Source organism: Bactrocera tryoni, chromosome 2, assembly GCF_016617805.1.
Source record: "Bactrocera tryoni isolate S06 chromosome 2, CSIRO_BtryS06_freeze2, whole genome shotgun sequence".
NCBI lineage: Eukaryota > Metazoa > Arthropoda > Insecta > Diptera > Tephritidae > Bactrocera > Bactrocera tryoni.
In genome coordinates this window covers 71,282,568-71,310,070 of record NC_052500.1, presented here as the reverse complement: position 1 = coordinate 71,310,070, position 27,503 = coordinate 71,282,568, and the positions used below count along the sequence as shown (strand labels likewise).

The following is a 27,503-nucleotide window of genomic DNA, read 5'->3' as shown; positions in this document are numbered from 1 at the left end:
AATTCGGGCAAAAATTCCTGCAAATTGTGTCAAAAGTGTAAAAGAAATAGGGCGAAAATGGGTTTTTTGTATGGCTTTTAATAAGATGTCTTGTAAATTTACTATCAATTTCCTCAAAAACTGTATTGTGAGAATTTTGGAACTTCAGAATATGCGTGGCTTCTAGTTCCTAAATTTTATATACTTAATATCGAAGGTATTTTGTAAAAATTCACTTTTGTTTGAACCACCTCCTGAAACTTGTAGGTAGGTAGATAAAGGGAGGCGGCAGAACATCCTTGGCCCCGAGCGCCCAAAGTTGTAGCTACGCCACTGTATAATCTGATCAAAATTTACGCGAATTGACAAAAAATACAAAATTTTCACATATTTAATGCAAATCTTTATAATCGTCTTCAAAATAAGCGGCGAACGTTATAACCGACTATTCAATGTTTGAAATTGATGGTCGTGGTCTCGGCGACATTTGGTTTCAACAAGACGGCGCCATTTCCCACACATCGCATCATTCAATGGGTTTATTGAAAGAATACTTGGGTGAGCAGATAATTTCACGTTTCGATCTGGTCGATTGGCCCCCAAGATCGTGTGATATCACACCGTTAGACTTTTTTCTGTAGGGATATGCAAAGTCTAAAGTCTATGCGAACAATCCCGCTTCGATTCAGGGCTTGGAGTAGAACATCACGCGTCTCAAACGCCAGTTACCAGTCGAAATGCTCGAACAACTTATCGAAAATTGGACTCAACGGGTGAACCATCTGGAGGTGGCCGTGGCCAACATTTGAAAGAAATAACCTTCAAAAAATAAATGCCAATGAATGTTCTTTCGAATGTTAATAAATGCTCCCCATTAAATTTGAAGTTTCTGTTGTTTTTCTTTAAAAAGGTAGAGAACCTTGAAATGGATCACTATTTATAAGCCTCGGGTGGCATGATCTTCAGAGACTTTATCGAATTTTGTTTTTTTCGGTTTTGGTTAGTTTTCGGAGCGCCTATAATGTTGTACAGTTTCGAGGTCATACTTATAAATCCACGTCTCGTCACCCGTCAGTTACGTTGTTAAGCATCTCTTTTGCGACCTCTAAATGAATGTGGGCTACGTTGTCAAGCATCTCTTTCGACATCTACTCGACATGATTCATACCCAAAACATTTACCAAAACTAAATGAGTTGATCCATAGGAAATGTGGAAACCCTCTGCTATCTCTTTGATACCAACACGATTTTTTCCAGAAGTTTCCTTAACTTTTTCGCTGTTATCGTCATTAATAGGGGTGCTTAGACGACCTGCATGACTTAAAAGCCTTTACCGAATTGTTCAAATTCGTTGTTCAGTTTTTTTCTTCATAGTAAAAATCACCAGAGAAACTTTTCGCAAAACACATACTAGTTGACATAAGGCGATGAAACTTCTTTGCGAGCAGGGAAGATAAAATCTGCGATTACGACTTCCAATGGCGATTACGACAAATGGTTAGCCCCGCTAACGAAAAGGAGTGCCATTGAAAAGAAGTGACTGAAGAAAAATAAGATGATTAGTGAAAAACAGAAGAAGAAGGAGTTCGGATTGCCCGAAATACCTCTAAAATAAAATATTTATGTACTTCCTGGTCCACCAGATCGAACGGCAAATGATCTTAATTCTTAGTTTGACTTTACTGAGCTCTAAGTATTAAGGATCAACCAAGAGGCTGACTCTGTCAAATATCTAGAAATATGTGAAAACTATGGTGTTTTTATCATTTTTGTTGTAACGCTCCGAACTAAATATGACTCCATTTAGAGCGTTGAGGGCTTTTTTAGGTGTAATCCCAGACTATAAAATTTTTTTCACTTCAAACAAAATTAATTTTAATTTATCATATACATATAATCGATGGCAGTACTTATGAAACAATTTGGAAAAACGGTTCAACAAAACTTAAATCTATTTCCGGTCAAGAGCCATCACCGAAGCAGTAATAACAGTATTAACAAAAAGTATTTGAAATTTTTTTATGTCAATACCGAAGCAGCCCGGTACCGTAATTTTCTCATTGAATGTGAGATCTCTTGTAATTTCCGGATTCTGCGATATATAGATTTATTTATTGCATTACTCATTTAAAACAAAACTGAAAATGACATCCCTAACCGATACTTATTACGCGATAACAAACCGATTATAACTGCTCAATGTCACTCGTCACTAAAGAACACTAATAACATTCCAATTTGCAAGTGAAAACAAAAATTGTTTTTAAAATATGAAGGAAAAAATGAGGCGGAATTTTTGGATTTCCTCTGAAATCGAGTGTATGTTAAATTTGCTGCGTGAAGTTTATAGAATACAAGGCACCACTGCAACAACAAATTACACGTTTATACAAATTGCAAACAAGATGAGGAAGAAGGGCTTTCCCAACAAGTCGGCCACACAAATACGACGAAAGTGGTTTCAAATGAAGTCGGCTTATTTGTGCTATAAACGCGGAAATGTTGAGAGGTAAGTGCAATATATTAAAGGAATGGTGAGTTTGTTAATTTTATAAAAGAATTAGTCGGATAAACAAATCGCTACAAACATGCACATATGTAGATATTTCTGTATAATGTTACCAGACTCAAAACTTTTGAACGAATTAAATGTTTAGCATTTAAAATGGAATACTTTTAGGTTGCTGCTGATACCTGAGAAATTTCGTCCTATAATAGCGCAATTTGTTGATAAGGAAATTAAACCAAATTACCGCGAGCTGTCACCATCTCCAGAACCTGAGCCAGCACCACAACCGACACCATCGCCTCCACCTGCACCAGCACCAGCACCTGTTCAAACACCTATAATGACATATAGTAGATTGAGAGACACATCCAATGCCAGAAGTATGAGTACTCATTTTTAAAATTATATGTTTGATAATTACGTGTATTCTAATTTCAGGTGGACCAAAAAGCGTTAACAGTGAACTGAGATATGATGAGTTTTTCTCCGAAATAAAGCAGACACACAAAATTATTAACAGCACCTTTTCGAGTATGCAAAAAATTTTAATGGATTTCGAACATGAGTGCCAAGCTGAGAGAGATGCTAAGCTTATTACATTTATAAACAGTATGAAATATGATTTTTAATAAAAAGTAAAATTTGAAATATATATATTTTCCTTAACACTGTTTGGAGCACATTCTAATCTTTCTAAATTACTTTTTATGAAGGATTTTGCAGAATGTTTGAATATTTTTTTTTATCAAAATTGTGTCATATTATTTTTTTCTCAAGGTAAATTTTCAAAGGTTTTAGTACACAGCAGAAAAATTTTTAGAACAGTTTTGCTAAGGTACGGCAACACTATTGTATTATGCTATCTTGGCAACCCATTTTGGTAATATTATTTTTCTGCTCAGAATAAACAAGATTTGGGGAATATAGTAAATATTGACTATTGTTGTTTAAAAATTATCGAAAAATATGTCCTACATTTATTTGGTGCCGGTGGCCGTTTTTCTCTTATTCCAGATAACCTTTCTTGGAACGTGAGTAAATTTTTGAAAATCTTTGATAATGCAAGTGCGTTGTAGCTTTTTGTTAGGTATTTCTTTACTGAAAGCTAAACACATTTAATGCGTTAAAAATATTCTTAAATCTGATTTTTGAAGGATTAATTTGTAATCACGTAACATTTTCATTACAAGTTCAAAGTGCATTTAAACCACAAATTATCTCGCTCAGTACTTACATACTTATGTCCTTATCAGTTTGCCAGCTTGCAAGTCTTCAATATCTTCTGCTTGCATAAATTTATCTGCTTTTTTTATTGCAGTTATATTGCCGCTGTACTTCAGGGTCATGTAGTGCCCACAGTGCCGTATATAAGTGACGATGGCACATACTCTCCAGAAAGTTGCGTATTTGGGCAGCTTATAAATATTGGCAGTGTGCTATGTAAGTAGAAGATCGCGAAAATTAATTGAAAATTAGTCATTTCATAACAATTTAAAATGCATTTATATACATATGTATGTAATTTTTTCAGTGGGCATCACTATTTACATACGATATCGCCAAATTCAACAACTTTATAGTCATCATCCCGATTTGGGATCCTTACTTTTGCGTTACAACAAGATTGCAGTCTGGTTTGGTATGGCTTCGTGTTTAGGTATAAGTATTGTTGGTAATTTCCAAGAAACAAATGTACGGATTGTTCATTTCACTGGTGCATTTTGTTGTTTTGGTTGTGGTACGGTGTATTTCTGGTTGCAAGCGTTAATTACCTACTTGGTATATCCCATTGCGGGTTCAAAATTATACGCTCATATACGACTGGGAATGGCTATATCCTGCACCATACTTTTCATTTTGATTGCCATTACTGGTGTAATGTCACATATTCTCTTCAAAGGCGATAATCCAAGACAATGGTAAGAAATGGGACAGATCATTTAAAAATTTCACTACTAACTTGTTTTTGTTTTTTGTTACTTAGGTATCCCTCGGATGGTGGTTGGTACTTCCATGTAGTTAGTTCAATATCAGAATGGATTATGGCTACTATTTTCTGCTTTTATATTTTAACTTTTACGGACGAATTTCGAGATGTTCGTCTAGAACATCCGGAGTTGACGTTCATCTCCTATTCCATCACTTTATAAAAATGTTTGAGTATACGTGCTATGTATATTTTTATACTATTGCAACATGTTGCTACAGTGTATAATAGTTTTGTTCACCTAGCGGTTGTTTGTATCACTTAAAACTATTCGCGATAGATAAAGAGTTATACTTATATAAGAGTCCGTCCGTATACCGCATATGTGAACAACAGTTCGTATTGCGAATTTCGGAATAAAATTTCTCCGGTTTTGATCCTTGCAAGTTGCAATAGTATTAAATGTTCGGGTACATCCGAACTTAGCCTTTCCTTAATTGTTTTTATTTTATTTTTTTATAATACCCGACAACGACGAACATATGCAGTTGTTAGATATACATATGTATATGTTTCCAAAGATCTAAAAGTGCTGTGATAGGTTTTTATTTTTTCCTATATTGAATAATTACACAGCAAATACAAGTTATCAAAAGTTGAATAATCTTTCTGCATTGTATTATATGTAAGTGCAAATTTTGGGTGTTTGATGCAGTGAAATGAATTTATTTTGAAATGACATTTGAACACTCAGTAATTTGTATAGCTTTTAGTCGTAGTATAAATATTGCATATTGTTCAGAAAATGCTATTATTGGCTGAAATTTTCTATAAAGAGTAGTGAAATTATTTACCTATGAAATTACATTTTCAACGATAAAGTTTATAATATTAATTTTTGCATTGTATTTTTTATACAAAATTCATATATTTTCTATTAGTTGTTAATGAATTTCAATCATAGTTGGATTTTTTTATGTTCCTATGTTGCAATTGATGTTCGAGTCTCGAATCACTGCGGCAATATAGCAAGGCATTATAATCGCCACACAAATGTTGCTATGTACATACTTAAGTATTAGCTGAGTATGTTGGTGCAGTTATTTGATTGCTCGAACATCCTAGACATATTTATGAATATACATACATACATACATTTATTAAGATATATTTTTTGCATTTACGCAAATTAAATTATACATACATATACCAATTGTATAAACAATAATATGAAATAAACTGCTTGTCAATGAAGAATTTTCAAACAATTTTCTTTTATTAATATTTCTTTATTTTGTTATTTTCTTTAAAAATTCTTTTAGGGCCTCATTGTCAACGTATAACTTTTAGTTACAAAGTGTTAGTAACTGATAGCTAAAAATCTAAATTTTTTCATACATTATTATTTGGTTTACTTCATTTTTTGGTATTTTTAATTAGATTATATTTTTTTTTAATTCTTTACAGTATACCATAATTTTACAGCTTTACATTTATTAAATATTGTGTTATCATATATATATCCTTATATTTTTATAATATTTATCAATGTAAGGCAAATTGCTTCTGATAACTGATCAACGTCGCATCGGCATGGCTTTGTGATGAATGCTCATCTTTGATCATCAAATCGGGAACTATGTGAAAGTGATAAAATAAGTTATAGTATGTATTTAATAATCTGTAAACTATGTAAATTCTTAGTACTAAGGAAATACAATACACACTTGTATTCCAAATGGGACATGGACATGGATCCATCATTTTAACGCCATCGGTAGAGATTCCTTCTGGAAAAATATAGAAAATATTATAAGTTCGAAAACTGTTTTACTGAACAGCGAATTAAAAAATTTAATATATCTTAAACAAAAATAACTTGCTTTAGTCAGTTCTTAATTAATATACATATGTATTTGTCCCGCATGTACCATAGGAAGGTATAGGCCGATTTCATTAATTTTTGGTACCAAAATGAAAAAAACATTTTTCTTATACTATTAACCGATACATACAAGATAAAATGAACCAAAGCACAGAAATACTAGTATTCAAACGCAGTGGGAATACATGCTCGATCATCTATTCCTGTACGAACAAATAACATGCTAGGAATAATTCTCTCTTTGTTGATTAACAAATCTCTCCCATCACATAGAACATGGCCATATTATTTACTGATTATGACAAAATTCGATCGTACAGGTTTTGAGATATTAAATGTCACAAAAAAGCGAACTATTAATACTATTCTTGAGCTGATACATACATATGTATATTGTCCTGACGATTACCGAAGTGTAGTGATAAGACTTTACTTAATTCAATTCCTGTTCCGACCGACCTCAAAAAATATTACTTTAATAGAGTAATATCATAAATTTGGCATAATAATGCCAAATCGCCTTAAAAAACCAAAAGCTTCTAACTCGTTGGAAAATAAACGGTTTTTCAATAGCGACGCTACAAAAGTAGACCGATAGGAACAGCAAATTACGCCATATTTTTCTCGCTCTTTTGACATTTCTCTTCAGTAAGGTTTGCCGTTTCATCGTGGAAAAATATACGATCCAACAACGAGCCGAAATTATTAAAATTTACTGCCGGAATACGGAGTCAGTGACCTCAACTTTAAGAGCATCCTGTCAGATCAACTATTGAGCGTCTGGTGGAAAAATTGGAATCCACATTAACAGTACAAAATTTTCCCGTGCCAGTGAGACCCAGAAATGCCTGTATTGTCGAGAATATTGCTGCCGCTAGCGCATCAATTGAGGTAGACCCAAATCAGTCTCTCACTCGTCGTTCTCAAGCGTTGAGCAACTCTGTGACGTCGTTATGGCGAATTTTGCGAAAAAAATCTTTGCCTACATCTTTACAAGATCTGCAAGAACTGAAACCGCTTGACCACCAGAGTCGTCATATGTTCGTGAATTGGGCTAAACAACCAACTTGAAAATGATCCGGATTTTCATCGAAAAATCATCTTCAGCGATGATGCTCATTTCTGATTGAATTACTTGGTCAATAAACAAAATATGCGTTATTGATCAAGCAACAATTCACACGTACTCCATGAGTCACCATAGCATCCCGAAAAAAATACGGTTTGGTGCGGTTTTTGAGCGGGCGGCATTAATAGGATTCGCTACCGCACAATTATAACCGAATACTTTTGGCCAAATTGGATGATATGGGCTTGGTTAATATGTGGTTCCGTCAGAACGGCGCTACAAGACACGCAGCGAATATCACAATCGATTCCAAGTTTGGTGAACGCGTTATCTCCAGAACTGGCCCAATCAATTGGCCGCCTCTCTTTCACGATTTGACGCCGTTATACTATTTCCTGTGGAGCTACGTAAAGTCTATGGTCAATGCCAACAAGCCAGTAACGATTGATGAACTTCGTACGAATATCGAAACTGAAATTGCAACAGTATCGACCGATTTATGCTTGAAAACCGACGAAAATTGGGTTCAAGGTCTGGACTTCTGCAAGCGTGCCATTGGTGGCCTTGCAAAAGAAATCGAGTTCCATACATATGGCATCGAATGTGCTAATAAAAAATTTCATTGATATCCCAAACCGCTTTTGTAGCGCTCTTATTGAATATACTTATGTTTATAGGTTTAATGTCATCATTTTCGCCAAAGTTGATATTTAAATTTACTTCGCAAATTTTCGGTGTTAACATCTCCCATAGGCTGTATAGAAGTGAAAAAATTGCCTACATACCTTGCTGGATAATGCTGTTGTAGTTGTTCGCACCCAGTAATGGTGTAGAAAAACTAGCCTATCGAATAAATAAATATGAAATTAGAACTACGTAATGAATCCTTAATCAACAGATAAACTTACTGCGGAATTATTCGGATAGCTATTTCTCACTGTAGACGGACCATAACCGGCTATTGTCTGTGTGGGTAACCATTGAGTACTGAAAGTGTTTATTTATTATTAGAGAATTTCATTGATAAGCCTCCAAATTTACTTTGTGTTGTATCTGTAGTATGTCTGGCAAGGTGTGTGATTGAAAATCATTTTCGAGGGGCAGGTGTCAGTCATTAACTTGGGAAAATGTCCCACCGAACGATAAGGTCGCTTCATGCGTCTTCTTCTCCGATAATTGCCATTTTCGAACATATTCTCATATTGTGTATCTAACGACCAATAGTTTCCTTTGCGTTCACCTGTACCCTCGCGCGGTACCTTTATGAAGCACTCATTCAAACTTAAATTGTGTCGTATTGAATTCTGCCAACCTTTCTTATTTTTTTCGAAATATGGAAAATGTGATGTGATGTAGCTGTAAATCTCATTGAGTGTAGCGCGCTTTAGTGGTGAGTTCTGAAAATTGAAAATATATATCTAATTTGTTTTATTGTCTTTTTTTATTGTGGTTTAAACGCCTAAAAGTAGGCTACATAAGTATTAATAATTTCTTTCAAGTTCATACCTGTATAGCCATTGCAATGAGCGCAACATAACTGTAAGGCGGTTTGGAGCTATTAATATCTGTTATTTCTGTGTTAAACCTGCCGATAGACAAATATAATTATAATTTAGTTATGTCACTAAACTTTGTATTTAAGAATTTGCTTACTTTTCTTTGGTTGTTTCAGTGGCATACTTTAGTTCTGCACAAGGGTTTTCCGGTGATGTCCGAATAATTGAGCTATGCATGTTATTAATTAGGTAATCAATAAGTCTAAAAAGTAAATTTCATTATATAGAGATCTTACATTATTTTTTTTTAATTTTCTTAGTTATTTATAATTTAATATTAACCTTTAACCTTTGTTTTAGTATTTGCGTGAGGGAAGCGGTGACTTTGAGTAACCGACGCACTGTGTTGCGGCTAGTGGAAAAGTAACTTTTCTCCGATTATTTTTTTTCAGTGTTTTTAATGATGCAATTTTGTCACAGACATTCCAAGTAAACAAAAAACACATAAAGCTTATTTTTATGTTGGCCCGTTGATTTTTAATTGATTTTAGAAGTCAAATATACAAAATTTTCACGAAAAGAGGGGATTTCAGGGCTGTATTCAAAATGATCTCATTTGATTTTGGTGACAGATATTTTGATTCGGAAAAAAAATCTGCCTTCGGACAAGTATCTTCTGTAAAACAAAGGAATGTTGTTTGAGACATTTTCATATGCACCTTTTTTAGAGCGAAAACCCGACTAAAGGTCCATTTTTCCTTTAAATTTGGGTTAGGTAAGCAATATCTAAAAAGTCCCAGAGAGTCCCAGTTCCCAACCACTACAGAAATGTTACATAATTTGTTTTCAACGAACTGTGAAAAAATCAGCTGCCCATACCTGCCCTCCTGGGAGTTATAGCGATTTTAGTATATCACTCTCAGTATTTATTCCATAGAAATAGAACGCAAATTCACGGAATCACTTATTTTTTTTATTCAACATTTATTCTATCACTCCACAAAAATGAGCATAACTCTCTTTAAACTGAAGCTATTGACTTCAAAGCGGTATCAAATTAAAGCTTTTATTGCCACCTTTCAAATAAGAAATGAAATAGATTTTGGTTTTTTATAAAATTTCAGAGTTTTTCAACAAATATCGAAAAATCATGAAAATTTGACGTTTATAATTCTTGTTCGGACCACCCTATACTTTATTTAAAAAACTAATCATAGGGTATTTATCAGAAATAAAAGAAGAATTAAAATACATTTTTTTTTTTTAATTTTTCGAACAACTTTTTTTCTTACTTTTGTTGAAAATTTGAACCAACAATTTTTTTCGGTGTAATTTTTTTTTTCACTCATTCTGTTTGGGATTTCATTCTGACCAATCTGTAGAAGTTTCTCATCGATACAATTAAAATTACAGTTTAGGCAATATGATTTCCAAAAAATTCCGGTTTCGCAACACTGTGCGACGGAAAGCGTGCAATAAAAATAAAATAATATTGTAAGGCATTCAGCTAAGTTAGTTTACTTAAGGGGTCACATGGCTTTCCTCGGGTAAAAAGCAGCCTTTTGCAACAATTTTTTCTTATATAAAAAATTAAATATTTTATTAGAACTTTGATTATTACAAACATAGACTATTAGCAAAGAAATTCTGAAACGTTTGAAAAAAAAAATTTAAACTTGTCCATTGTGACTCAATTTCCGGTGACCCCTTGGAAAGAAGATGCGTCCGCGCTTGGAAAAAAATACGTAATTTAGTTAAAACCTTAACTTAGGACTCGGACTAAGGAAAACAACTGAAAATTGGATTTTTGGCGGACATTTAAAAAAAAAGAAAATTTCAGTGCGAATTTCGCAAAATTTTTTTTTTCCAAATAGTTGTAATCGAAAAAATCTTTAGTCCAAGTCTTTAAAAATTTTATCTCAAAGACCTGTGTAAAATTTCATGAATTTTCGGTTGAGTAATTTCCGAGAAATATTTCCAACCGACTTCAAAAACACAGTTTCGAGAAAAAGGCGTTTCAAGACGGCGCACTTAGCCTAGCTAGCTCGAGCACACAACTTCTCAAGGCTGTATCTCCGAAACTATTACTCGGATCAACTTGAAAATTTAAGGCAATATTCTAGAGGTATTGTAGAATTTAATAAGACAATAAAAAAACAACTTAATTTTGATACAGAAAACAAAAAACCCTTACATACGGATGAAACTCAATTCCTATTACATAAGGGTAGATAAAGCAAAAAAATTATAGTATAGATGAAACCCACTGGTAAAGAAAGATAAAATTACAATAAAGAAAGGAAAAATAATGTTTGGCCGATCTGAGTCGGAAAAAGGAAAGAAAGGGGTGGCTGACGACAAGCGCAGCAGCCGTTCTTAAGTGGTTTGCTAAATTACGTACATAGAAGCCATTAAACACCGAATATGATCAAATCAAAGTGACATTCAAAAGAGGGCATTTGGAATAAATAACAAAGAATCTGAAAAATTATTTTAATTGACCGTAAACTGAGACTGATCGATATTGCCGAAATTCTAAGGATATTAAAGAACGTTTTGGGCATATCGTTCATAAGAAATGGGTATACAAAGAAAATAGCTGAAACAGTTAAGACTTTCACAAAAATCGAGTTTGAGTGTTTCGGCGAGTGGAAAAAGCGCTGGCTGGTTTTATTTTAGAGACTACGACAGCATGAATGTAGACAAATGAATATTTTTTCCATAAGTCCCGTTATTTTTTTAAACAAACCTCGTATGTCGTATAAAAAATTCCCTTTGCCATAAAATATACATATTTAGGGGACTCACAACTTGTTATAACTCATCGTAAAATCATTTTAGACTTGTTTAAAAAAATTGTTGCTGGATTACATACACAATGAGTTTACTCTTTCAAAACCCAACTCTTTCTCTCTCTTTTACTAATACTAAAATGTATTACTTGCTTTCACTATGCTCGTTTTTAAAAACTCTTGTTAGATATAGCAGACATTCGTTCACGTTTTCTATAAATTGTGTTCAAATTTCTAGACTTTTTTTTTAATTTTTTACCGCCGGTTTATCAACTTCGTCATTTTTTATCCGCACACAAGTTTTGGATAAACTTTTCAAAGCAGTCCATCTCGATCATTTGAAAATTAGACCCGTGGGTTTCAAAGTTCAAAAAATCTCAAATAAAATCCGGAGACAACCAAGCTTCTTTTTGTAAAAACTTGATTCATATTTCCTAAATTTACCACCATTCATATTACTTTTTATCTGATTCTTTTTCATGCCCTAAACACATTCAGTAGTACATATGTATGTCATTACATATTACGAGTACAAATCATCATGGTTTAAGCGAGCGGCAAATCATTGTTTGATGCAGCAAAGACTTCTTGTTTCTAATGCATATTAAATAATACATATTAGTTATTAAACCAAGTATGAGTCACAGTTGGAGAAGGAAATACTACCGAATCTCAGGGGTCTCGTTCGATAGGTTTTCTAACAAAGACTGTCATTGCGACAATTTTCTGTTTAAAAATTTAATTCAAGTTGGTAGGACTGTCCTTAATTACTATGTCATATATGAACGCGATCTATCTACCAGTTTGTTCACAGCAGCTGCTTAAGTCAGTACACCTCAATAGTGCGTTGCGATTTTTACAATGGATAAAAATTTCGAACCAAAACTTTGTCTCAAATTTTGTATTTCTAACAAAATTTCTTGTGCGAAATCGTTGCGAATGCATTGGAAAGTGCTTACGGTGATTCAGTTTTATTAGAAACACAAACCTACGAGTGGCCTTCAAAGACAGTCGAGAGATCGTTGAAGACATACCTCGTCCTGGACGATCTTCGACATCTTCAACTGATGAAAATATTAAAAAAGTGAAATGACAAGAGAGTTGGACATCTCTCGCGAGTCCGTGAATCCGTTCGAATGATTTTGGCGGATATTTTGGATAAAAAACGGGTTTTACTCGACTCGTCTCGATAAAACTGAATGTTTTTTCAAAATTTGTGCCGTAAACAGGTCTCTTTGAACAGACTTTATCGTGCGAATTCCGATACCACATTCATGGAGAGCATTATAACTGCCGATGAGATATGGGTTTATGAGTTTGACATGCGAACAAGTCAACAATCATCGGAATGGCGTCGAAACCAAAAACTATACCAAAGCCGCTCAAAAATCAATGTGATACTCATTCTTTTCTACGATATTCGTTGTTTGGTGCATCAGGAATTTGTTCTGGAGGGACAGACGGTTAATAAGGAGTTCTATTCGGCCGTATTGAGTCGTTTGCGTCAGAACATCCGTCGAAAAAAGCCGAAATTGTCGAAGAACAACATCGATTTTACACGATGATAATGCACCATAGCATCAAACCACGATTGTGACAGAAAACGCAATGAATACTATATTAATCACTGTATTTAACAGATTTTCTCCGAGTGATTTTATTCACCAAATTGAAATTGCCGCTCCGTGAAACCCGTTTTAAGTTGATTGAAGAGATAAAAAATCGGTGAAAGAGCTAAAGGCCAACCCAAGAAGTGCTTATGAAAAGTGTATCGAGGAGTGGGAGAATCGTTGGCATACGTGTATTACATCTGGTGAGGATTATTTTGAAGGCGACAAAATAAATATTGATGAATAATTAAACATTTTGCGTTTTATTTACAATTTCCGGGTGCTTTTTTCACAATGTGTATGAAAAATATTGAACTTTAAGTTACAGAAAAATATATAATCCAGTTTAGCGTTTAGTATTATAGGTCAATCAAATGATATTTAGTCACTTAGTTTCACTGTGACTCTTATTAAGAAGAACTAGGCGAGTGTAAATCTTTTCCGTCAAATACTCTGGCACTTTTAAAGATTTTAATTTTAACCCTCTAAATCTAAAAACTCGACTTTCAGAGTTTTTGAAGTAAAATTTGTACATTCCTTATGAAATGTATATTTTTTTGCATAAAAGTATAACTATAAAAGCTTATCGCGGAGTCACTTTATTTGTGTCTAATTTTTATTTTAAATAATATGTTTAGTTTTTGTTTTTTTACCGACAGTTTTTTACAAAAGTATTTATATTTTGTAGTTTTACTTCGAAAAATTATAATAAAATATATAATTTGGTTTGCTAAAGTAATTCTTTTACTCTAAATTTCTGTTCATATTTTTTATTAGTAAATTTTTTTATTGTTTCTTTATTTTTTTTTTGTATTATCAGTAAGTAAGGTTTATTTTTAATTTACGGACCGTTGTAAAAACAATTTTTTTGTTGTAAAAATTCTGCTTTGTGGCAAATTTACCGACGGATTTAACAAAAGCATTTGTTTTTTATTTTTGAAATTCAATTCGAACTGATCGTGGATTTATTCAAGAATTATAATAATTTGTATCTGTTCTTAAATTAAAGTTTTTTCTAATTACTTTTTTTTATTATTAGTAGGTATTGTTTTGTAAAAAAATTCCGTTTTTAATTTTTCGACGGATTTTTATTAAAGTATTTGTTGGTATATTTTCGAAATTCAGTGCGAACGGATCGAAGCGAAGAAGTATATTAAATATTATTTTCTTCTTCTTAATAAAAAAAAAACATAATTCAATTGAAATGTTTTTTTTTATTACCTTTTATATATAAATTTCTTTTTTATATTAGTAAAAACTTTATTCAAAATTTACAGCTCATTGTAAAGATGATTTTTTTCTTTCCTATGAAAATATAGCCTTTTAATTTACTGCTGGTTTTAACAAAGTATTTGTTTTTATATTTGTACTTACTATATAGTTTTTTTTATTTTTTTTGTTATAAAATTTCTGCTTTTAAATTTAGCGACGCAAAAAGTATTTGTTTCTAATTTTTCGAAATTCTCCACGAACTGTTCACAGACTTAAGATAGAATTTCTACTTTATATTTTCAACAATATATTTATTTTTTTTTTACCGACTGTTTTCTACAAAGTATTTGTTTTTATATATTATTGTTTTTCACTTCAAAGAATTATAATTTATATTTTTTTGTTTAAATATTTTTTTACTAAAAATTTTTGTTTTTAATTTCTCATATTTTTTATTAGTAAATTTATTTATTTATTTATTATTATGTATTATTAGTAAAGTACAATTTTTATTTACCAATTGTTTAATTGAAATATTGCTTATTTTCATTTCTTTTTGCTTTTATTCTGTTTTGCAATTTTATTTTTATAATTTTATTACTATTAGTAAAGATCGGAAGAGCACACGTTTACTCCAGTATATATATTTATTTTGCAAAATTTTTTTTTGTTTTAAAAATTCCGTTTTTAACTTTCCGCCGGATTTTTACCGAAGTATTTGTTGCTATATTTTTGAAACTCACTTCGAACTGATCACAGACTTGAAATAGAATAATATTAATTTTTATTTATCATTTGCTTAATTAAAATATTATTATTTGCTAAACATTTTTTAAAATTAAGTAATTTTAATTTTTGTTATTTTTTTGTTGTTAAATAACACTTATTTATATTTTTAAAAAATTAATCTTTTTATTATTAATTTTGTTGTTAAACAGCACTTTCCGATTATCCCATAACATAAATAAATTGAAAATTTGTTTTTATTTTCTATATAAAATTTATTCTAAACTAGTTTGCTGCTTACTAAAAATGTAATCTCAGATTTTCAATTGTTTAAAACCATATGTAATTTGGTTAATGGCTGTAAATGTACTAATCGTCTGGCGATTGATGACTTGATCTGTAGCGCTGTGAAAGTATCAAACTGCACTTAAGCAGTACATAAGATGTTACGATTTAAAAGTGCTAAATAAGAATTCTCCAGTATATGCACATACATACATGCATACTTGCATACTGCAACTGACTGTATATACATACATATATGTATGTCTGTAAGTATGTATGAATGTAATATGCCGTCGTTGCATTTTCGCTATGGCCTACAATTGAATATATATATACACATAAATACATACATATGTATGTGCATTGATGGTATATAATTAGTTTTCACATATTTACCCGACAGTCGCATACTGTTTTGTTATTGGTTGTTACTTTCGCGAAAATAACAACACGAAACTGCCTGCCCTTAAATGTGCCCTACTCTGCTATACATACATTCTGTTACATCAAAACCATTTGATTTGCGAAAATTCCAAAAACAGTTACTACAGCGATAAATGCACAAACATGCAATCAGCCATACGGCAACTGATAAGCTGTAAAGATTATATGCGCATAGTTGATTAATAATGTTTTAAAATGTTTAAATATATTCTAATGTACTGATTTTATGGAAAATAAATTTATTGCAAGCAAACAGTAGGGAAAGGTTACTTTCGGCTCCAAACGAGATTTAAGCTTGTACTCTGCCCACGCGATATTCTTATTCCAATAGCTTCTATATTTGCAGGGGCTTGGGTTAAGCTTTTTTTTAAGTCGCCTTTGAATAACTTATCGCATTTAATTTAATATAATTAGATTTAAGCATTACACGGATTGGAATAAGCTGAGATTAGTCTTATTTACCGCAATGTGGCGCCACCTGATCTTTCCAACGTAGTAGAGGCCTTTCTCTTCCTTTCCTTCTCCCGGCGGGTACTGCGACGAATACTTTCAGAGCTGGAGATTAGTCCCGATTAGTCACAAAAAACTCTGCCCAGGCATATATTTATATGAGTACGCAGTACAAGATACCAGCTGATCAAATTTTACCCGGACTTCTTCTTCTTTATTGGCGTAGACACTGCTTACTCGGTTATAGTTTGCAACAGGGCGCTAGTCGTTTTTCCTTTTCTTCCTTTTGTTTGGTGCCAATTGGAGATTTCAAGTGGTCTTTGCAATGGAGTGATCGGTCGACAGGCCTAGCCAGCGGCTATCTCTTAATTCGCTGAACCATGCCAATGTCATCGTATATCTCGAACAGCTCATCGTTCTATCGACTTCGGTATTCGCTATTGCCAATCCGCGGAACTTTTCTCCCGAAAGCTCTCATCAGATGATGCCATCGTCCATGCCTTTGCACCATATAGCAGGATGGTCAGGCAATTTAGCATTGTTATATCACTTCCATCTCGAATTCAGTACTATGCATGACTTTATTTTTATGCTGCATAATTCTTCCTGGAACCATTAGCTAATAGGATTATCTTTCATTTTTAATAAAACTTACAAGCAGGCTGAAAAATTTGCACAGTTTTATAGAAAAACATTTTGTTTAAGCAGAACCGATTTTATTGTTCAACATAGGTTTTTTTTCAAGGATATCGAATATAGTGATCTTCCTTTGTCGGTTTCATTTTATTGGTACGATTCGTCTTTTATTTCAATATAGATCACAGTCTCGGCATTCTATTGAGGTATGCGAACACGGAAAAGTCAATGTGGTGCGGAGAATGCGGTGAATAAGTAATCAAATCAGACCATAAGATGTTAAGTGAGCGGGGCATGCAAATTGTGCGGATATTCTTTACACGTGCCTTTGACAACCCGTCAGAAGTGAGCGTGGCAAGGCACTGGAGAAGAGGAATGTGGCAGCACCAGTAGCAGATGGATAGGGGCCGCACTGCACACCAGAGTAGTTGAAACCACAGTAGGGGATACCAGAATTCGCATCGGTACTACAAGAGGTTGCCCCCTACCGTGTCGTCAACGAACTGCAAAAGAGATTAGGTCTGGTTAAGGGATGGTGAAGTGGCGTTGGACTGAACATTAACACCTTGACTTCGGGAGGACTTCAACTATCGAAGCTGCAATGATTCGCATGCATCTGTTTGTCGAGTGCCATGCGCACACGGCTAAACAGTCTACCACATCATAACCAAGTGCACCTGGGTGCCCGGTCACGAAGTTATAGCCGGGAATGAACTGGCTGATGAGCTCGCCCGCTAAGATTGTAAGAATCCACTAAGATGGTAGGGCCTGAACCTTTTTTTGTGGTTGGTCCCCATACAATAAAGGTGCTGCTCCGCAAGAATGAAGGAGTAATAATGGGCGGTTAGAACCTTAGCAGGTTTAAATATGTAATCAACCTCCCAAAAGACAAACTCCGGCTACTTCTCGCTTTCGACTATATCTCACGACGTAATTGCTCGCCAGCTATGTAATTTAAGCACATGTCTTATGAAGTATCTCTTCTTATAAAGAACATAAAGTAGTCAGTCTCCTTGCTATGTATGAAAGAAAATATCCCTGGTCATGAATACTAATATACCAACAGTTTAAATTCGGTGCAATTATTGTCCAAATATTACTCCCTTCGAAAAATTTTACTCTCTAAAGTTAACACAAAATTTTTGGGGTAAAAAGCCAAAACACATTTTAACAGCATGACGCAGTTGGTTAAAAAATATTGCAATCAGAAGTATAATAACTAGCGGTGCGGAGTGGAAAATAACAGACTTGATAAAGATTTTAGTTGATTGGATTTATATTTAGCAGGAAGACAGTATTTGCAATAGTTAATTATATTAATTTTCACGAATGATTAAATTTTTAAGAAATACTAATTGAGTGACGTAATATAAAACTTTATTAATAAGTTTACTTTATACTTTTATCTTTTTATATTTTAATAATAATAATTTTATATATTGTTATGCATTCACCTTTTATTTGGTATATAATTTTACATATTTTATTTTTTTATTTTAAGTTAAAAAAATCCACCAGTTTTGGATTTTTTCATAGAAATACTGAATTGTTTAGAGAATTATCATTTTTATTACGGAAACATAGGCATTTTCCAAAATTCTTTTTCTTTCGGGCATGCTACTGGAGTAACTATACTAGACGGTACGAAACTCAAGGCGGTTCCATTATGTGGATCTGGTGTCGGCTCTTGACTTCAAATTGAAGACACTTTTGTTATAAAGGAAAAAAATTGCAGAAAAAGTTTACTGGAAAATAAGTTAGTGGAGAGTTTTCAAATTAACCCGATCTGGAAAATAAAATTGATTTCTATCTAGTTATGCACCAAACATAAGCACTTTAAACTTTAGGAACTCAGTTAATGATACATGTAGGGTATGATGCATCCAGCGGATTCATTTGACGGCAAACATAAAAAGACATTCGAGAGAGACAGAAAAGAACTATTAGTTTAATATAGACCCAAAATGCCACGTTTGTGGACCGCTTTAGTTTATTAATGGAATATCATATCTTACAATCCTTCAGCGGAGCCACTTTTAGCTCTTGAATCATTATTCACTGCCTTTTTTACTGAATACGGGGTTGAAGGGTGATTCTAACCCTATAAAGCATATTTTTATACTCTTTCAACATGTTGCTACAAAGTATAATAATTTTGTTGACATAACGGTTGAATGTATCACCTAAAGCTAATCGAGTTGGATATAGGGTTATATATATAAAAATGATCACGAGGAAGGAACGACCTCAAATCCGGCTGACCTGCTCTCCTTCCGTACGTTATCGGACAACTGCCACGCCCACAAAACGCCATTAAGTAAGAACCTATAAAGTACAATTACTAAGCGCCAAATTAATATAAAGAATTAAAATTTGACACAGGAGATCGAAGTAACAAGACGCACTTGTGGGCTTAAAGTTTGGACATGAGCCCGCCCTCTAATTTGTTTAATGTAAATATCTCCTAAGCAACTTAAGCTAACAACCAAGTTTGCTCTGAGCAAATTCCTTAAACACTACGAAAAATGCGATAAATCAATAAGTAAATACGACAGAGACACACAATTTACACCCGAGATGATATAAAAGGGCTCAATACGAGCCGGCGTAAAAACTGAACGATGGGCGGGGCACCGCTAACTTTTGGGTGAAATCACATATCTCGGGATCTTCCCGATCGATCTCAACCAAACCATTTACGTGACATACTTCTCGCAATCCTGTGTAACCTTTCTACCAAAAATGGATAAAATTGGGCATAAACATGACCGAGCTCCAATATAATAAACATATAACATGCGGGTGACTTTACTCCATATGATTGGTGGTCATATGTAAGGTACCCTAATGAATTTTAGGTAACATTTTATTTGTATGTTTTTGAGATATCGATCTGAAATTTTACACACGTCCTTTTCTCACCAAGAAACTGCTCGTTTGTCGAAACCGCCGATATCGGATCACAATGGCATATAGCGGCCATACAAACAAGCCGATCAAAATCAAGATTTTATACCCTTTTATGCCATAAGAAATGTAGTAAAGAGTATTGTAGCTTCAGTGCAGCAGAATTATACGGGGTTTCTTGCTTTATGTCGGAAATCGACTCAGTGGTTTGATATTGTCTGCTAAGGGATAATCGTTGCAAGAAAAACTTTTTGTCCTCGTAAAAATCATGATTAAAGGTAGGTCAACAATGAAAAAAGTTGTCACGATTAATAGTAATTTTTATTTAAGCTTTGGAAAGCAATGTGAATGACGTAGCTATAGTTAAGTATATATTATATATACATACATATGAATACATATATGTATACAAATATATATGTACATATATTCCTTAAAGCATTTCTGCACTGTTTGCGCTCTCAAATTCGGCATCGGCAGCTGGGCCATGGGTGACGCGATATTCTGCAACTATGAAATTCATTCTGCATGGAAAATACTACAAGAGTAAAATTTAGCTGATTGTAGCAATTGCATTTTCAAAACTGATTGTGTAAGCACTATTCCTCTGTACGAGTACGTAATAAGAGTTTATTTCAGCACTTTGAGTATTATTACAAAGGCATATATGTATGTACATATACAAACACTTTTTACATACCTACATATAGTATGTTCCTACATATGTTTGTACATATATAGTATTTATATGCAAGTTCGAATATTTGACTCACATTTTTTAATACGCTTAATGCACAAACTAAGGTTATTTCTTGAGATAATCAGCGTTTATTCAATGCTGAAATGGAAAAATCTTTCTTCGCTCTAAAATTTAAAAAATGTCATTTACATGCATACATATATACATTGCTTAAATATGTATGTATGTACAAAAATATCATTTTCATACATATGTACATAGTAGTATATACTTAAATACGTATGTATGTAAATATCTTTAAGCTTGAAGTATGCGATTAGGAACTGTTTAAAAAATGCATCCCAGGAAAATAACAGTTTGCTGAAAAAAACTGCGAAAGTTTTCCATACAAGCCCTTGATTCCGATCATTCAGTTTGTATGGCAGCTATATGTTATACTGGTCCGATATCGGCAGTTCCGTCAAATGAGCAGCTTCTTAAAGATAAAATGACGTTTACAAAATTTTAAAACGATGTCTTAAAAACTGAGGGACTAATTCGTATATATACAGACAGACAGACAGACAGACGGACATGGATAAGCCGACTCAGTTCAACATTCTGATCATTTATATATACATATATACTTTATAGGGTGTCCGACGCTTCCTTCTGGGTGTTACAAACTTCGTGATAAACTTAATATACCCCGTTCAGGGTATAATGAGACAGGCCGAAATGCGTGAGTATGAAGAGCTTGACAAGCTGGCCGACAGGGGTAATGCTCGAAAATGCTACGAAAAAATACGGCGGCTAGCAGAAGCCGGAACATGCTCATGTAGAACCCCCAGAGGGAATCTAGTGACTGATGCCCAGAGCATATTGAAATTATGGTGGGAGCACTTCTCCAGCCTGTTGAATGGCAGTGAAAGCGTAACGCCAGGAGAAGGCTAACTCGATTCTCCTAACGATGACGATGGAGCGGATGTTACATTACCCGACCATGAAGAAGTCCGAATAGCAATTACCCGTCTGAAGATGAACAAAGCGGTGGGAGCCAATGGATTGCTGGCTGAGCTATTCAAATACGGACTTTATCAGTGTGGCTTCAGGCCTGAAAAATCAACAACTGACCAGATATTCACCATGCGCCAAATCTTCAAAAGTCCCATGAAAAGAGGACAGTCATAACTTCAAAATCTAAGATAATTTCGTCTATATTGGAACCAGCATTAGCACCAACAACAACGTCAGGCTCGAAATCCAACGCATGTCAACAGGTGTTACTTCGGACTGACTAGGCAATTGAGAAGTAAGGTTCTCTCTCGACGAACAAAGACCAAATTTTATAAGCCACTCATCATCTCCGTCCTAGTATATGGTACAGAGGCATGGACGATGGCAACATCTGATTATACGACGTTATGAATTTTCGAGAGAAAGATTCTGGGGAAGCCAATTTGAAAAATATGGTTTTGAGAAAAACGCGACTTCACATTAGAAGGTGGTGATTTAGTATATTCTTTTAAAGGAATAACCTGTCAAAATATAAAATAGATGTTGTGGAAGTTTCACACTTAGGCGTGCAGTTAAGGGCTTACAATTGGCAGGGGTTAGGTTTTGATGATCATGAAGATCATATTCGAGCATGAAGATCATATTCCATTGTGATACCGAAGATTCCAAGATATGGCTGCCAGCTGGCTCTATAAAAGAAAAGCAGGCATCGTGCCTTGTCAGTGCTTAAGTGGCTCTCGCGCCTCAATGTGATGTGATTTCAAAATCTCGAGGTGACCTCTCGGGAAGCTGGCTTACCACTAAAAGAAAAGCAGGCAACGTTTCTGGTAGGTACAAAGGTGGGTCTCGCTTCAATGTGATGTGATTTAAAAGTCACAAGGTGACTTCAGAGAAAGATGGCTGTATAAAAGAAAAGCAGACACCGTAAATCACGTTTATGTGACTCTTCCGCCTCAATGTGATGTGATTTGAATGTCACGAGGTGACCTTACGGGAAGCTGGCTGCCAGCTGGTTCTATAAAAAAAAGCAGGCACCGTGCCTGACCAGTGCTTAGGTGGCTCGGAATATCCAAGTAATTAGTCTTGCGAAAGCAGATCCATCCAGAAGACACTTACATAGCATTGTATCGGACCACAATATGTACAATTCTTCTCAAATTACTTAAATATAGCAAGTGTCTTATGAGGAAACTCAATATTATCATAATTTTTGTACTTTGTTTATATTTTTGATAAAAATTGATATGAATTGAAAAAATATTTCTTAATCATAATTACGTATTAGACAAACACCGCATTATTTGGAATTCTGTCAAGGTGACAGACATTGGTCACTGTAGTGATGCTTATTGAGAGTTGGGTTTTTATTATATAAAAGTCATTGTCCGTCCAAATAAATATATTTAGTTGTATGGTGCCGGGGTATAACACGATAATTCGAATTGAGGACTATGTAGGCGTTAATGAAATTTTAAACAGTCTGGAAAGAAAATGATATGTGTATAGAAAGCGTAAATATGTATTTATATACTTAAGTATGTTTATACGTACATACATACATATGTTTAGGGTAGGAGGAGCACTTTCAGTTCTTATTTTTATACACACTCGTACAATATTGTGGAGCAATATTTCAACAGCTGCAAAAAAAAACACATTTCAAAGATGATTTGATTGTACGTGGCTTATACAATAACAAAGTATAATATTGCAAGTGCGTCCCTATTTTATGTGTTTTATGGAAAAGTGTACATATGTTTGTACATATTGTATACAATTGAATAGTATGTACATACATATATAATAAACAGCCAGAATTATGCGTTTTTTCGTACACTTTTATACTATTATTCAGTGGTCAATTATTACAAAGTAAGTAAGAAGTAATTTTGATTTTATGAACTTTAAATTAAATATATAATTTTTATTAATTTAAAATTAGTTGTAAAAAAAAATTAGCAATAGATAGAACTAATATTTGTTAATAACTATTTTACTTAACTAACTTCAACTTTAATGTAATGTAGTATACGATCTCTGCAATTCGCTGGAACTACTTTGTGGTACATTGTTGTCTCTAGATGTGGATGTCATCATAGTTTCTACCCGTTGACTAGTTTCGCGCATAACGCCACTAAAATCCGGTAATTCCGGCAAGTCCAATGTTAAATGTGCAGAGAAGCGCTTATAAACGGAGTTACTAGTTGAATCCTTCTTTGACTTGTTTTTTAGTTCACCATACTTTAGTTGTTGTTTAAGAAATATTGAAGTTTTTATCATTTCTTGTATATTTTTGAAAATAGCTTCAGAATGCTCCACACCTTTAACGGCGCTAAAAAGTTATTTAAATTAATATACATATACTTTTTTTTAAAAAAAAATACAAATTTTATGCATACCCAACTGCGTATTCCATGTCATAGCAATGCCCTTGTAAATTCGTTTGCAACTGTATAACTTCCGCTCGTTTATCTGAAATTGGCTGTAGCACCTTCCTTACATGTTCCTGTATGCGAAAAAATGCCAATGATGGATCATTGGCTACAATATGTATGTTTTCGCATATTTTTTCGGAAGCTATAAAATAGTAATAGAGTATATTATTGTCATTTCCACTTGAAAGAAATAAATTTTTACTTACTTTTCTTGGTTTTGAATGCCAAATCTGCGTCCTGTGGAGTCATATCGTCTATTTAGTGTTTCCTATTAGAATTGGAATTTACATTTATAAACAAAGCTTTTGATAATCAATACTGAAACAGCTGTATTTTGATAGATGTAAAAACAAAGATATCGATAAATCATTTCAACAGTGTTGCGCTTCTTTTGTATAACAATCTAATGTTGACATTATTAACATATAGAATAAGAATGCGTAATTATTCTTATATTGCATTTAGAAAATAATATTTTATACAATTAATAATTTTAGCAAAAATTTGCAAAAAAAGGTAACTATGATAAAAAAATCTAAGCACTGGATACTTCGTTCGCTACTTCTTAATTTATCGATTAATTGTTTTCATCGCAACATCTGCTATTTATTGAAAAAAATAAATTGAGTTGCTGCTTCTGTTTACCTAGTAAAAACTCAATTTCGTGACTGAAAATGTTGCGCAGCCTGTGCAGTCGTTTGGAGCCACACAGGTAAATTGAGAACACTTTGTTTTCATCTTTGTCAGTTGTAATAAAACCACATCAATCTTTCCCAGCCTGGTATGTGCCTTCACGCGTGGAATGTCGGCATATCCGCCGCATTATATTGAAGCAATATTCTCGAAAAAGAAGCAGCTGAATCTTAAAGAAACTGATGAGTACATCAAGTTGTCACATATGCCAATTAAAGCAGCCAGGAACGATGAATCCGAATCAATATTTTACAACGAACTGGTGAACAAAATGGTGAATTATATAACAAAAGGTGGCAACAAGAAACTAGCCAGAGAATTGCTTACCAAATCATTTGAATGTATGAAACGCGTTCAGATTGAGCGCATGAACTTGAACCCTGATGCCAAAGACACGATAATTGCCGATCCGGAACAATTGTTGATTAAGGCAATTGAAAATAGCCGGCCACTCTTACAGTTGACTGCAATCAAACGTGGTGGCGTCAAATATCAAGTGCCCATTCCGGTGACTCAAAAACGATCATATTTTTTGGCCATGAAATGGATATTAGAAGCAGCAAGAGAAAAGGAGCGAAAGGTGCATTTACCCGAAAAATTGGCGTGGGAAGTATTAGATGCGGCCTATAATCAAGGGCGTGTGGTAAAAAAGAAGAATGACTTGCATCGACAATGCGAAGCCAATCGCGCCTATGCTCATTACAGATGGAGCTAAAAAGTTGTTGAATAGTTTTTTAAAATGTGGTGCTTAATGTAAAATAATCACAAAATAAACATAACAATATTTGGTAATGTGTTTGTGGAATTTTTGTGAATAGAATGCAATCAAACTGTGCGGGAATAGTTACAGGGCGGTATTTTTTTATATACATAACTTTTTCCGTTTGTTGTAGACGACGAGTACTTGTATCATTAAACAATAAAAACGTTAACTTTGTTTGCACCAAAGCCACAATATTCTTAAAAAAATAAAAAGTTTCCCACAAGAACTTTATTTTGATCAGTCAATTTGCACGGCTTTTATAAGCTATAGCGACCCAATATCGGCGGTTCCGACAAATAAGTAGCTTTTTAAGGTGAAAAAGACGTGTGCGAGATATCATATCGACTTCTCAAAACCTGAGGAACTAGTTCGCATATATACAGACGGACAGTCAGAGCAGATCAGATCAATATCTCATGTACATATATTCAGACAGATAGACATGGCTAAATCGACTCAACTCGTCATGCTGATAATATATGGTCGACGTTTCCTTAAGAGTGTTACCAAACTTCGTCACAAATTTAATTTACCCTATTCAGGGTACAAAATTGTTATTGTAAAGAAAAACACAATATTTGTATAATTTTCTTGTATTATTTATTAATTTCACACTACGTATAAATTATACAGTAATACGCATGAAATATTTTTTCTTTTCTTCTTTTTTTTTACGTAAAGAATATTAAGTGAAATGAAAACGTGAGCTGGCGCCATCATTCACAAATCGGATGGCGCAATACAGACGCGATTATCGTTAAATACAATACATTTGGATACCAAGAAATCGACTATTAATAAATATATTTACATTAGACGCAGCCATAAAGAATGTCGGACTTAATCCAGCCGGCTACCTTATGCATTGGCTAAGCCCGTTTCAAATTTAACTAAAATTGTTGTTAACTTATCTTACAGAATTTCGCACACAATTTTTTGTTTTTCTTATTTTTAGCACCTGTCTTAGACACACACCAATACTATAAATAATATGTATACAATACGAAAAAGAAACATACTTTTTGGCGCATATGCAATATTTAGCATATACTTGACATATTTACCAAATGAACATTTTAGACTGTTTGCTTAATTTTTTTATGGCAAAACATACTTATGTATATTATTTCGAACAAAACACGTTGTGAAACGGACCGCCAGTTAAAATGAATTGGTTATATTCGCTTTTAGACGCATTTTAGCCAGACATGGTCGGCTTTTATTTTTTTGTTTCTCCATCTCTTTTTCAAATATTGAACACTTATGTGTGTATGTATTCTATATATATATCTGTATATATATGTACGTACTTCTAAAATATATTTTTATATTTTTCCTTGTAATTATAAAAATATATTCGTTTGTTTCCCAAGCTTTTTCTTTTATTTTCCTCTTTTTCTCTTTAAACTAGAAATGATATCGGGCCTGAAGATTTGTTGTTTTCTTTTGTTTACAATTTTATTACTTGTTATACAGCACACGTTCAACCGTTTGTTTTATGTTTTTTGTGGTTTTTATATTTAAATTTTTGTTTTTTTTTTTTGAAATTACATTTTGTATTTTGCTATTTCGTCCTCATTACTTTTTTTTATTGAGATCATTAATTACATATACAGGTTCTATATATTATATGTTTGTTTGTATGCTTATGCTGTAGCGCTGTTATTTTCGATATTATTTTGAGCTAGCGCTATGCTTCTTAACTTTTGAATATATGAAAAAATCGCCATATTCAAATGCTTCGTAGCGCTTTACTTATATGCATGCATACGATTTTTGGTGTATATGTATGTTTGTGTTTTTGCTTGTTTGTTAAAGACAATATGTCATAATTTAAAAGCTGTATGATTTTTAAGTTATAATTTTTGCTCTTCCTTATATTTATATATGTATAAGTGTTTTTGTATTTGTAAACTTAGCAAACTTGATTACGTTTTCTATTATCAATTTAACTAAAACTCGCTTTTACACTAATGAAACAACCTAAC

General features: G+C 33.4%; 5 protein-coding genes across 6 annotated transcripts; 3 read left to right on the top strand and 2 right to left on the bottom strand.

Moving 5' to 3' along the window:
- Positions 1-2,166: 2,166 nt before the first annotated feature.
- On the top strand, positions 2,167-3,139 carry LOC120768352. The gene is made up of 3 exons (XM_040095007.1): positions 2,167-2,489; positions 2,661-2,869; positions 2,928-3,139. The coding sequence occupies exons 1-3, from the start codon at positions 2,251-2,253 to the stop codon at positions 3,116-3,118; spliced, it is 639 nt and encodes a 212-aa protein (XP_039950941.1). The 5' UTR covers positions 2,167-2,250; the 3' UTR covers positions 3,119-3,139.
- Positions 3,140-3,369: 230 nt separating this feature from the next.
- On the top strand, positions 3,370-5,362 carry LOC120769388 (DNA damage-regulated autophagy modulator protein 1). Its single transcript, XM_040096358.1, has 4 exons — positions 3,370-3,520; positions 3,808-3,929; positions 4,021-4,408; positions 4,474-5,362. Exons 1-4 carry the CDS (start codon positions 3,456-3,458, stop codon positions 4,637-4,639), a joined length of 741 nt encoding a protein of 246 aa, XP_039952292.1. The 5' UTR covers positions 3,370-3,455; the 3' UTR covers positions 4,640-5,362.
- A 595-nt stretch (positions 5,363-5,957) lies between these two features.
- LOC120769546 (forkhead box protein E4-like) lies at positions 5,958-15,614 on the bottom strand. The gene is made up of 8 exons (XM_040096591.1): positions 15,508-15,614; positions 9,024-9,128; positions 8,877-8,955; positions 8,412-8,767; positions 8,279-8,357; positions 8,156-8,213; positions 6,144-6,206; positions 5,958-6,053 (listed from the first exon to the last, which is right to left on the bottom strand). Exons 2-8 carry the CDS (start codon positions 9,101-9,103, stop codon positions 5,962-5,964), a joined length of 807 nt encoding a protein of 268 aa, XP_039952525.1. The 5' UTR covers positions 9,104-9,128; positions 15,508-15,614; the 3' UTR covers positions 5,958-5,961.
- Positions 15,615-22,828: 7,214 nt separating this feature from the next.
- On the bottom strand, positions 22,829-24,381 carry LOC120768182 (BLOC-1-related complex subunit 8 homolog). 2 transcript variants are annotated; one of them, XR_005704735.1, is made up of 5 exons: positions 24,266-24,381; positions 24,024-24,201; positions 23,626-23,956; positions 23,176-23,264; positions 22,829-23,104 (listed from the first exon to the last, which is right to left on the bottom strand). XR_005704735.1 is itself a non-coding variant. In XM_040094750.1 (4 exons), the coding sequence occupies exons 1-3, from the start codon at positions 24,306-24,308 to the stop codon at positions 23,638-23,640; spliced, it is 540 nt and encodes a 179-aa protein (XP_039950684.1). In that variant the 5' UTR covers positions 24,309-24,381; the 3' UTR covers positions 23,225-23,264; positions 23,631-23,637. The 2 variants fall into 2 exon arrangements, 1 of the variants encoding a protein (XP_039950684.1); XM_040094750.1 differs by lacking the exon at positions 22,829-23,104 and having other exon boundaries at positions 23,225-23,264; positions 23,631-23,956.
- A 270-nt stretch (positions 24,382-24,651) lies between these two features.
- On the top strand, positions 24,652-25,544 carry LOC120768113 (28S ribosomal protein S7, mitochondrial). The gene is made up of 2 exons (XM_040094660.1): positions 24,652-24,771; positions 24,837-25,544. The coding sequence occupies exons 1-2, from the start codon at positions 24,734-24,736 to the stop codon at positions 25,465-25,467; spliced, it is 669 nt and encodes a 222-aa protein (XP_039950594.1). The 5' UTR covers positions 24,652-24,733; the 3' UTR covers positions 25,468-25,544.
- The last annotated feature ends 1,959 nt before the right edge of the window (positions 25,545-27,503 follow it).

Coding starts and splice junctions, on each gene's coding strand:
- LOC120769546 (XM_040096591.1), bottom strand. CDS start 9,103: ATGCATAGCTCAATTATTCGGACATCACCGGAAAACCCTTGTGCAGAA. Junction 8,214..8,278: donor GCTATCCGAATAATTCCGCA/GTAAGTTTATCT, acceptor TTTATTCGATAG/GCTAGTTTTTCTACACCATT. Junction 6,207..8,155: donor CAACAGCATTATCCAGCAAG/GTATGTAGGCAA, acceptor ATATTTTTCCAG/AAGGAATCTCTACCGATGGC.
- LOC120769388 (XM_040096358.1), top strand. CDS start 3,456: ATGTCCTACATTTATTTGGTGCCGGTGGCCGTTTTTCTCTTATTCCAG. Junction 3,930..4,020: donor AAATATTGGCAGTGTGCTAT/GTAAGTAGAAGA, acceptor TAATTTTTTCAG/TGGGCATCACTATTTACATA. Junction 4,409..4,473: donor GGCGATAATCCAAGACAATG/GTAAGAAATGGG, acceptor TTTGTTACTTAG/GTATCCCTCGGATGGTGGTT.
- LOC120768352 (XM_040095007.1), top strand. CDS start 2,251: ATGAAGGAAAAAATGAGGCGGAATTTTTGGATTTCCTCTGAAATCGAG. Junction 2,490..2,660: donor AAACGCGGAAATGTTGAGAG/GTAAGTGCAATA, acceptor GAATACTTTTAG/GTTGCTGCTGATACCTGAGA. Junction 2,870..2,927: donor AGACACATCCAATGCCAGAA/GTATGAGTACTC, acceptor TTCTAATTTCAG/GTGGACCAAAAAGCGTTAAC.
- LOC120768113 (XM_040094660.1), top strand. CDS start 24,734: ATGTTGCGCAGCCTGTGCAGTCGTTTGGAGCCACACAG. Junction 24,772..24,836: donor AGTCGTTTGGAGCCACACAG/GTAAATTGAGAA, acceptor AATCTTTCCCAG/CCTGGTATGTGCCTTCACGC.
- LOC120768182 (XM_040094750.1), bottom strand. CDS start 24,308: ATGACTCCACAGGACGCAGATTTGGCATTCAAAACCAAGAAAA. Junction 24,202..24,265: donor GGCATTCAAAACCAAGAAAA/GTAAGTAAAAAT, acceptor ACTATTTTATAG/CTTCCGAAAAAATATGCGAA. Junction 23,957..24,023: donor GACATGGAATACGCAGTTGG/GTATGCATAAAA, acceptor ATAACTTTTTAG/CGCCGTTAAAGGTGTGGAGC.